At 38.4% G+C, this 12,067-nt stretch overlaps 1 protein-coding gene across 8 annotated transcripts in view; it reads right to left on the bottom strand.

Moving 5' to 3' along the window:
* CCDC171 (coiled-coil domain containing 171) overlaps positions 1–12,067 on the bottom strand; it is a 302,971-nt gene that overhangs the window by 199,489 nt on the left and 91,415 nt on the right. For all 8 annotated transcript variants that reach the window (XM_042913069.1, XM_042913067.1, XM_042913074.1 and 5 more), the window contains one exon: positions 5,196–5,298. In XM_042913069.1, the coding sequence (XP_042769003.1) occupies positions 5,196–5,298 (103 nt within the window). The remainder of the gene's footprint in view (positions 1–5,195; positions 5,299–12,067) is intronic.

Raw genomic sequence — 12,067 nt, 5'->3', positions numbered from 1 at the left:
ATCTTTGCCCTCATGGAGCTTGGACACTGTAGTGATTAATTTTATGTGTCAACTTGACTGGGCTAAGGGATGCACGTAGAGCTAGCAAAACGTTTCTGTATGTGTCTGTGAAGATGTTTCCGAAAGAAATTAGCATCTGAATCAGTAGACTGAGTAAAGATATGCCCTCACCAATGTGGGCAGGCATCATCCAATCTATTGCCTCCCTACACCCCACTACAGACAAAATGGCAGAAGAAGGGCAAATTCTCTCTTCTAGAGTTGGGACTTCCATCTCCTCCTTCAGACTCCAGGAGCCCCTAGGTTCTCAGGCCTTTGGATTCAGACTGAATTATACCAATGGCTTTCCTGGTTCTTCAGTTTGCAGATGACACACAGGTCATGGCATTTCCCAGCCTTCATAATCACATGAGCCATTCCTATATATATATATATATATATATATATATATATATATATATATAGGAGATATATATAGGAGATAGATATATATAGGAGATATATATATATATATATGAGATATATGTGATATATATATCACATATGATATGAGGTAAAAAAGGAAGTAAAGCATTCTTCCCTACTTGCCATACTGAAGAAGTATATATATCCTATATATATTGGTTCTGTTTCTATGGAGAATTCTAATACTGATAAAATAAGTACACCATGTAGTGTGTTAGAAATGTTGGACAGCCATAAGGGCTACAGGAAAGAAAAAACGTAGAGCAGAAAAGGGAGAGGTAGGGAGACAAATGAAATGGGGGTGAGCAGAGGGTAGCCTTCACAGGGTGAGATCTCAGCATGCAACTCTTAATCTTGAGGTCATAAGTTTGAGCCCTACATTGGGGGTAGAGCTTTCTTAAAAAAATAAAAACTCTCACTCACATTTAAAAGAATGTGAAATAAATAAAATAAAATAGACAAGAGAGAAAGCTATGCAGACACATCTGTGTGAAGAACTTTCCAGGTGGAAAGAACGGCCTGCACAAAGGCCCCCAGGGCAAGAGCATGTTTGGTGGCCTCGAGAAACAGCAGGAGGCCAAAGTGGCCCAAACAGAGAAAGGTGCAGGGGAGGTCAAAGGAGTGATCAAGAATAGGGGCAGACCGGGTAGGGTCTTGAAAGCCCTTGCTGGCACTTTGGCTTCTATGCTTCGTGAAAAGCAGAGCCCAATAAGGTTTAAGGCAAAGGAATGGCAGGCTCTGACTTAGGTTTTCAAATGATCATTCTGGTGGCTTTAGAGAAAACAGACTGAAGGGAGAGTCAGGGAGAAGCGGAGACGGGTTAGCAGGAGGGAGCAGTGTCGGAGGCATTAGCAAACAAAGTGTGAAATGTCACACTGATCAACGGTGAGAAAATCACGTTAAATCCTCTAAGTAAATGAATTCCTGAATGTCTTGGACCAGCTGCAACTTTGCTTCATCCTCTACCTGAAGATAAGCTGATGGGTTACTCTTGCTTCAGAAACATTTCTTAATGTAGAAGTCTGCAGAAGCTGAAGAAGACGGGGAATAGAACACCTGGCAGCTTCTGTCAACTCCAGACTAAAATTCATCCAAAAAAGTAATTTTCATTCACTCCATTTTATTTTTTTTTATTTTGTGTTTTTTTTATATTGAATATAATTTATTGTGAAATTGGTTTCCATACAACACCCAGTGCTCATCCCAACAGGTGCCCTCCTCAATGCCATCACCCACTTTCCCCTCTCCCCCACCCCCCATCAACCCTCAGTTTGTTCTCAGTTTTTAAGAGTCCCTTATGGTTTGCCTCCTTCCCTCTCTATAACTTTTTTTTTCCCCTTCCCCTCCCCCATGGACTTCTGTTAAGTTTCTCAGGATCCACATATGAGTGAAAACATATGGTATCTGTCTTTCTCGGCCTGATTTATTTCACTTAGCATAATACCCTCCAGTTCAATCCAGGTTGGTACAGCCTCTCTGGAAAGCAGTGTGAAGGTTCCTCAAAAAATTAAAAATAGATGTACCCTATGACCCAGCAATAGCACTGCTAGGAATTTACCCAAGGGATACAGAAATGCTGATGCATAGGGGCACTTGTACCCCAATGTTTATAGGAGCACTTTCAACAATAGCCAAATTATGGAAAGAGCCTAAATATCCATCAACCGACAAATGGATAAAGAAGATGTGGTTTATATATACAATGGAACACTACTTGGCAACGAGAAAGAATGAAATCTGGCTATTTCCATTTTAAAATGCAAGTCAAAACAAACAATTTTGTAAGCATCTAAATTTCTTCCATAGATTGCTCTTCCTGGACTGGGGAGTGTAGATACTGAGTCTATATTGAACTGAAAGCTACAAAGAGGTAAAAAAGGAAGTAAAGCATTCTTCCCTACTTGCCATACTGGAGAAGAGTCCACCTCTCTTGAAAACCCTTCTGGAGGTAGCTGAATTAACTTTGTAACGAATTCTAAGGCTGAGCTATCATCACAGAGTAACAACACGTCTCTGTTTGAAATAGACTTTTTTTTTTTTCAAACACATATACACTGTGAGATATATACATGTTTACATCACACATGCACACAGGATGTTAGCCTAGATAAGTTTTTACGTTATTTTATTTGCAAGGAACAAAATATTTGTTCAACTTTGTGTAGGCGAAGCCAGGCCTGACATAGCAGACGATCTTAATTGTTCGGGTTCTTCCACAAAATATCAAGCAATAAAGTTTATTATTTACACCTCTCTTGGGGAAGTAACAAAACCCCAACCTTACCCTGGTTCAGGGAGTACTTCACAGTTTTAAAGGGCTGTTTTGTGAAAGCCGAGGGCCAGAGGGAAATCGAGTCCTAAGCAGGTAAACGTAGCCAGGGCGCCAGCGAGAAAAAAGATGGCACACTCAGAAGAGTTCATCAGAAGAGAATCTAACCAAGATATTTTCAGAAATGACAGGTTTTGGTAAATTATTTTAACAAGCAATGCTTTGCCTTGTAAAGGCTGACCTCTACAGACTGCATGATCTGGGCTCCTCTGCCCTCGGACTTCTGGTTGGATTTGGACAGTGAGTGCACCAGGAGGAGGTTAAGAGGATGGAGGAAGAAAGAAAAAAAAGGAAAGAAAAGAATGGCCTGGTGTTTGTTTCCTCTGTTTCCTCTGCTCTGGTGCATTCCTGGCAGTGGCTTCAGTTTTTAGCAGCCACAGCTCTTGTCGGGCAGGCCCTCCTCCACGGTGTGGCTTGTATTGTGACAATGTGTCCTCCACCGGACCCTTCAGGCTTAGGCCTGGGGTTGCTTTCCCACTGTTACTTGTTCTTGCCGCCCTATCCTACCTTATTAGTTCTCTGAACCTGTCCATGTTTCCGTAAATATCCACAGATCAGAGAAAAAGTGGTTCTTGGTGGGTAAAAGAGTAAAAGAGCCAGCACCACACAGAAACAAAACCCACTCTACGGCAAGACAAACATCACTAATCACCATACAGTCCCTTTTCCGGAAATGCTTTATCTATAATATATAGAGTGTGCATTTATATGGGAAACTAGGAGTTTAAAAAGGATGGTTATTGAAAGATGAAAAGAAAAAAAAAACTTTAATAGTCTTTTCCTATAGGCTTAGCAAAAGCTTATGAGTTCCTTTGTTATCAACTATTTCATGTTAAAATTGAAAGGAGATATGACCTCAATATTTTTAGTTTTTTTAATTCAACTCTGAAGAAATATTTAAAGTAACATAGAAGTATCAGATATACCATGATAACTTAACAATTTTTAAAGCTCCTAATACCACTAAGCAATGATACATCTCAGTACTACTGCAAAAGAAAATTGTATCCTCCACAGCTTTAGTAAATATAACTGAACACTGGATATCTATTTGTTTAATGTTTATTTATTTTTGAGAGAGGGAGAGCACAAGCAGGGGAGGGGCAGAGAGAGGAGGGGACAGAGGATCTGAACTGAGCTCCATGCTGACAGCACAGGGCCCAAGCTCAAGAACCACAAGATCACGACCTGGGCTGAAGTCGGACGGTCAACCAACTGAGCCACCCAAACACCCCAAGGATATCTATATTTTTATGCCACTTTTATACACCTTGATTTTTCCACAGTAGCAAACCATGAAACACTACTGTTTTGGGGAAAAGTTAAAAAAAAAAAAAGTTATCTGTTAATTTCTTAATTATGGCTAAAACACCATAAAGGAAAAAAGCAGACAAAAATAAAAAACCCACCAGATAATAGCAAAACACACTAAATTTCTAACAGTTCACCAGCACAAGTCTGCAGATCTATAAGGTTCAAACGGGCCCGATCATATCCCTCTGCTTTTTCAAGCACAACAAATATCCTGAACTTACAAGTTCCTAAAGAACTCATTTGCCAAATATCTATTCGATTCCTTCAAATAACTTGAGTCTAGGAGTTCAATTTTAAAGTGGAATGAATTTAATTTTACATGCCTTTTGAAAAACACAAGTCAGAAAGCAACTAAATAACTTGAGACCGACAGTAGGGCAAAAGGAAACTGAGGTAGAAAAGTAAAAGTATTTAAGTCAAAGCTACTATTACACACATAATGGCAAAGACACAAAAAAATTAAGGACGTAGAAATCGTGAACAGCATTCATTAGCCAGCTAATGCTTCCGCTAGTTCCCAAACTATGCCTACCTAATATACAATTTTTATACTTCTTTATCTTAATAGCTACACTAATACTAAAACCCAAACATTTTTCCTAAGCACTCTTATCTGCAGAGTACGTGTAGTAGGGTAGCAGGAAGCAAAGGCGAAAACCAGCTTAGCATATGCACTATGTTACAGGCTGTGTCCTACATAACCTTTTGAATGCATGACCTTTAAGTTGTTGAAGGTTGCCTCAGAATTTGGCTCAATTTGATGGAAACATCTGTTCCCCTCGCAGGTATACTGTAAGGACTTTTTTCTCAGTTGGATTCAGAACACAGCAAGTGAGCCCTTGTCTGTCCAATCATACAGACCCCAACACTTGTAAATCAAGTTCTGGGAGGGCAGCAGCAGGTCTACATTCCGTCACCCTTTCTCAGCCAGCTAGGCCAACTGACCGCTGTGAGAACTGCTCTTATCATGTCATCAAATCGAAACATGTTGAGATAAGGGACTGGAAGAGGCATCTGCAGAATTCCCAAAATGTAGTGACTTTGGAACATTGACAGATGCAACTGTCATTTTATACCTTCAACTAACCTGATGTCCACTGGCCCGACACAGTAAAGCTGTCCAAGATCGATTCCAATTCTTTCACGTTATTTTCACATGTCTCTACTAGAAAGGCCTGGTGCTTCTTAGCCTTTTAATTAAGAAAACAATTACACATAATAAGGTCACATATTATAAGAGCTATAGATTTGTGTGAACATATATGGCACTGTTAAGTATAAACAAGCTAATAATTACTCCATTCAAATCTCTTATTAATAAACCTCTTTCTGTCTTAATCATACCTTTTACTTGGCTGAATGTAACCCTGTGTAAGGTCTCGATAACAATTTACTGAGGCCTTAGTGCCTGGCACTATTTTATACTTAATAATTCTTTTTATCCCACTGCAACCCAAGAAGTAAGGGCTATTATTATCCCAATTTTACAGATAAGAAAACTGAGACAAAGAAGAATTAGGAAACACATTACAAGATCGAGATTGCAGTCGTGTGGCAAACGGCCAGATGGTGGTCAAAAGTGAATACAGTATGACCACAGAGAAGGAACTGCAGCAGTCTACACAAGAGGAAATGGTAGCATAGGCGAGGGTCTTGGTCATGAAAAGGAACAGTGGGGGGCAACATACTTAGGAGATGGAATGACCAGGCCTTGGGACACCGCACTGGGTTAGACTTCATCAGATTAAACTGGATTAGATGTGACTGGATTGGATTGGATTGGATTGGATTGGATTGGACTGGATTGATGACCTTGGGTAAATGGTCAGATAGAAGGAGGAGTCAAGAGTGATCTCAAGTTTCAGGCTCGAAGATCTGGCAGATTTCAGTAGTACAGTGAGAACAATGAAGGTAGAGAAGGTCTTATTTGGACTGTTTTTGTTTATTTACTTGCTTGTTTTTGGCAGCAAGTACAAATGAATTTGGTTTCGATCACATTTCATTGCAAATAGCTTTTAAGACATTCCTAGTACCAGCACAACACCTGACAAATAGCAGGCTTTAAATAAATATATTTGAATTAACAAAGAACAAATAAAATAGAAAGATATGGGAGGCAGCTGGACATAATGGTATAATGCTCAGAAGAGAAGTCAGGAATAGGTTTGGAAATCACATACAGATATTCCCTGGGGCTTACCTAGAGAGCATTAGACAGGAAGAGAACCTAGGACAAGGCCTTAAGGAACTACAGAAGTTAATAGTTAGAAAAGAAAAAAACCAGCAAAGACGATTGAAAAAAGAGAAAGAAAAACAGAAAAGTATAGTGTCATGAAAACCGAGAACATTTCCAAGACAGAGATGTCAGTTATGTCTAATGTCACAGAACATTCAAACAAAATGGAGACCAAATAGTGTTCAATCGGCATAGAGGTCACTGGTGACCTTGATGAAATCTGTTATAATTCAGACTGGAATAGGTTGAAGAAGCAATAAGCCTGAATTTTGGGTTTTTTCCTGACTGAGAGCTAAGTCAGCGGAAACAGGAAGTTTAGATACCTCTTTCCCGGTAAGAAGGGAAGGAGAAATAAAGGGAAGTAGTTGGAAGGAAGAACAAAGCCGGAGAAGAGTTTTGTTTTTTTTAATAAATGAGAAACTTAAGCATCTGTAGAAGCTGATGAGGTGGAAACACTAGTGCAAGAGTGCCTACATATACAGAAGAAATGGGAGAACAGATCATACATGGCAAAATTATATCCTTAAAATACGTAAAACTAATAATACTTCCTTTAGATGTCAGTTCAATTATCACTTTTTCAGAAAAGTTATCCTTCTCTTCACCCCCCTGACTACATCAATTCCCTCTATAAGATTCTCCTCAGCAATTATCACAATTATGATTCTGCATTTATTTGAATAGGTCTTTTATTAGCCTCTATTTCATACTATTTAAGCCCCGTGAAAGGAGATATGGGAGGGGTTTTGTCCTCACCAGTGTATTGCCACCACCTAGACAATACTGAATATCAAAAGTAATAGTTAAAAAACCATTTTTATATGTATGTATATAAAATACATATTACATGTCTATAATTTTTAATTCAAATAGGATCATAGTATACATGCTGCTATATAACTTACTTTTCCATTCATATTATGTCTTTGACATCTTTCCACATCACATTTTTTTAGTTTCGTAGTACTCTATTGTTTAGATGTACCATTAATTAACTTAACTAGTCTCCTATTGCTAAAATCTACAGGTTATTTGCATTTTGGGCTATTACTGATAATAGTACAATATACATCCTTGTATGTGTACTCATATATCTTTGCATAAACATGTAAGTATACCTGTTCCATAAACTGCTAGAAATAGATTTGATGGGTAAAAGGGTATGAACATCTATTTTCAGACAATTGTTACCAAATTACTCTCTAAAGAGTCCTACCTTGTATAATACCATGTCCAGTATAAGTGCCTATTTCTCAATATCTTCCCAATGATAGGAATTATCAACTTATTTTAATGTGCATTTCTTTAACTTAAACATTAAGGATCTTTTCATGTTTACTAGCCACCTGTACGTCTTTTCCTGTGAACGCCTTTCCACATCATGTGCCCGTTTTTACATTACATTGTCCATATTGACCATAGTGATTTATAATAGTCTTTTCTTTTTTTTTCTTAATGTTTTTATTTATTTTTGAAGGAAGAGAGAGACAGAGTATGAGCAGAGGAGGGGCAGAGAGAGGGAGACACAGAATCTGAAACAGGCTCCAGGCTCTAAGCTGTCAGCACAGAGCCCCATGCGGGGCTCTGCTCGAATCCATGAACTGTGAGATCATGACCTGAGCCCAATGTCAGACGCCCAACCGACTGAGCCACCCAGGCGCCCCTTAGTCTTTTCTAAATTACAAAAACGATCCCTTTGTCATACATATTGCAGATCGTTATTGCCAATTTGTCACTCACCTTGTAATCATGTTCGTAGAAACAAAATTGTATTTTTTAAGTGATCAAATTTATCAATAATTTGCTTTGGGACTTCTAAATTTTATGTCAGACCTTCTTTACTCCAAGATTATAAAATAATTAATTCCCTTTTTCTTCCAGTGCTTTTTCACTTTCTTTTTTTATGGCTCTTTGATCAATCTAAAATTTGTTTGATATAAGCAATATGGCAGGGATTTAGTTACATTATTTCCTCTTATGTATGTCCCGTTACCTGAAAACTCTGGGATAATTTATCTTTAAAACACTGATTTGGCATACTGTGATATTGTGATTTATAGTAAGAAATATAATTCTGGTCTTTATCCATGGTTCCAGGCACATAGCTCCTAAAACCCTGGTAATTTCCTTTCGGAACAGTCCTAAGTCCATCTTTTATTATATTATTCAGTTTTGTTCCCAATTCCTGAAATAACTTCAGGGTCAGAAAGGTAAAATGGATGTCTTTTGTTATTCACAGCAAACTCCTTTCAACCACACCTCATTTTATGTCAATGCCTGGGAGGGCTTGTCCTCGGGCATGCACACAGTCTGACAGACTTGTCAGGAATGACTGTGATATTATATTGAAGCCTGGCTTCCTAGCAATCACCTTTGGGTCTTAATGTTCAGTCGGTCTTTGGTTGTGTTTAAGCCCCCTTGCACCAGTAAGGCTTCCACTCTGCGTTGATGTGTCTGTGTGTAGCTTGGGGCATGCTTCCGGTCTGCCTCACATCCTGCTCAGATTGCTCTTGAGTGGATGCCACCTACCACACGTACACGGCCTTCCCAACTGCCGACTCAGCTGTCACCCCATGAGGGGTCCTCTTGGCTGTCTCTTTCTCTAGTTCTCTATTTTAAACTTCTGGCTGCTGTGTCATTTTATTGTATCATAGAGGTACCAGGTTCCTCTTAATCTCTCTTCACCCAGATTCATATTGTTGTCAACCATGTCCTTAACCATGGAATTTTCCACTCTCTACTCCACATAAGATAAGTCTCCTCAAGCAGAGGTACAGAACTCTTTTCCCTGAAAGCCAGCCTGCCTTTCCTCCTGGGCAGAACCCTTGTGCCTCTGATTGGATTTGGGTGTGGAGACCCACTTTTTCCAGGACAACAATCCTGCTCTGTAAATGGCCATTGGGGCATTGCAACGTCTGGTCTTCTGGGGCAGGAGCAATTGCCCCAATTTTGTTGACCTGCCAAGACTGGGATAGAGCGTCAGCATTACAAATGAGGTCTGGGTGGAGGAAGAGTGATCTGGTCCTCTCACTCATCCCTGCCCGGAATAAAATTGCTGCAACACAGGGCTCTGAGGGATGAGACATTCCAGCAATCTGCCTCTCCCAGGAAGAAAGCATAGCCCCAGCCTAAAGGCCAAGGAGAGAGGAAGGGCCCAACCACCCAGGGTACAGCTTCTGTAACAGGGAGCACGATGGAAAAGGGGTTATGGAACCAACCATCACTCAAATGCCCCCAGGTTCTCATTGTTCTTACTGAAATTTCGTTGATTTTCTTCTTTTTAATAGTTTGAGATATAGTTTACATACCATAAAAAGAAATCACTTAAAGTATACAATTCAACGGTTTTTAGTAGATTCACTGAGTTATACAACCAACACCACAATCAATTTTAGAACACTTTCTTCACACCAGCAAGAAACCCCATACCCATCAGCAGTTACTATCTTCCCTTAGTCCCTTCAGCCCTAGGCATCCCTAATCTACTTCCTATCTCTACAGATTTGCCTTCTCTGGGCATTTCATATAAATGGAATCACACACTATGTGGCTTTTTATGTGTGGCTTCTTTCACTAAGCTTAATGTTTTCAAGGCTCATCCATATGAACTTCATTTGATGATCGGTACCTCGCTTTTTCTTTATGCCTGAATTATATTCCATTCTATGGATGTAACAACTTTTGTTCATCCGCTCAGCAGTTGATGGACATTTGGGTTGTTTCAGCTTTATGGCTGTCATATAAAATGCTGCTATGAACATGTGAGTGCATATTTTCATTTCTATTGGCTATATACCTAAGAGTACCATTGCAAGGTCACATGGTAACTACAATTTTTACATTTTGAAAAACTTCCAAACTGTTTTACAAAGTGGGGGGTATCATTATACCTTCCCAACAGTAGTGTATGAGAATTCCCAATTTTTTCACATCCTCACTAATAACCTGTTATTACTTGCTTTTATTTTATTATAGCCATCTAAGTATGTGTGAAATAACTTGTCATTATGGTTTTTAATTTTTTTGAGTACAGCTCATTATGGTTTTGATTTGCATTTTTCTGATGACTGCGCATCTTTTCACGTGTTTATTGGCCACTTATAGGTTTTCTTTGGAAAAGTCTCTGTTCAGATCTTTTGTCCATTTTTCAAATGGATTTTTTTATTATTGAATTGTAAGAGGTCTTTATATATTCTGGATAAAATTACTTTACCAGATATATGATCTGCAAATATTTTCTCTTTTTATGACTCGTCTTTTTATTTTTCTGATGCTGTTCTTTAAAGGACCAAGGTTTTTAATTTGATTAGTATATTTTCTTAAATGATAGTTTCTCCTTTGCCCTCAGGACAATTTCTAAAGCTTTATATGATTTTTTTTAATTTTTCATCAGTTAAATTGTTGTTCTGCTAAGTAGAGAGTTTTCCAAGCTCTTTACACTATCATTCCAGAAGTTCTTCCCTGTAATATATTTTAATATCCTAAAGATCTTCTGAATCAATATTTTCCTGGGATATTATCATATAATTATATTTCCAGAAGAACTCCAGCATCATATTCACAAGTTATATGCAGATACACACACAAAAATGCCCCTCTGCTATTTCAATACATGTACTATCTTTAATAGTACATGTAATAGTATCTTTTTTCATTAAAAATCCTGTACACTTGAGGGGTGCCTGGGTGGCTCAGTCAGTTAAGCATCCAACTCTTGATTTCGGCTCAGGTCATGATCTCACAGTCATGAGATCTAGCCCTGAGTCAGGCTCCAGCTGGGCGTGGAGCCTGCTTAATATCCTCTGTTTCTCTCTCTGCCTCTCTCTCTTCCTCTCCCTCCTCACACACACCTCCCGTGCACATGTGCACAAGCACATGCTCTTTCAAAAAAAAGAAAAGAAATCCTGCACAGTTGAGATTATTAGCACCATTTTACCAATGAGCAAACAGATTCAGAAGGATAATATCACTAAAGGTCACACAACTATTACAAGACAGGACTGAAACTGAAACCCAGATCAATCTGTCTCCAAAATGTATGCTGACTGAGGCTAAGTCCTCACCAATATCAAGGAATAAAACTTAACAGAAACATAAATGTAAAAAGTCAGACAAATTGCACACTTGGAGTCAGTTTAATATAAAGGGTTCAATTAAAATCCTAGTTCAACAATAATTCTTCTCTCCCAACTATAGGGCTCAATCCTGACTAAAAGACAAGCTAAAATTTCAACACCATTACAGTTCAAAACCAAATTTAATGGCAAATTAGCCAGGAGACACTGACTAGTATAAAATGTTTCCAAGAATAAAGAAGAGGCTTGACCAATGACGAGGCTTAAAAGGAATTAAATATGCCAAAAAGTTGCTATTACATTCATAATTAGTAGATTATAATTTTCTACAAAGATACCTGGCTAATAGTCTCTTAATACAAATCTAACTTACATTTAATAACTAGGTTTATGAACCAACTACTGACCAGAAAAACTGTCATTGTTTTACAGGTGACAATTTTCCTTCCCAATAAATTGTTTTGGTTTTATAATTTTGAAGCTTTCATTCTTTATTCATATATCAAAAGTGTTTGAGCTTTTCTGAAATGTGGATTGTACTTATATTTAAATATTTTTTCCCAAAGTTGTTAGGTCCCTTAATAGCTTTTTGATGGGCAAAAAAATTCTAGAATGAAAACAGAATTTATCTGCTAAGTAAACTGTTGG

The sequence above is a fragment of the Panthera leo genome, chromosome D4 (genome assembly GCF_018350215.1).
Source record: "Panthera leo isolate Ple1 chromosome D4, P.leo_Ple1_pat1.1, whole genome shotgun sequence".
NCBI classification, from domain to species: Eukaryota; Metazoa; Chordata; class Mammalia; order Carnivora; family Felidae; genus Panthera; species Panthera leo.
Note: the sequence above shows the minus strand (reverse complement) of the source record. Positions and strands in the feature narration are given on the sequence as shown.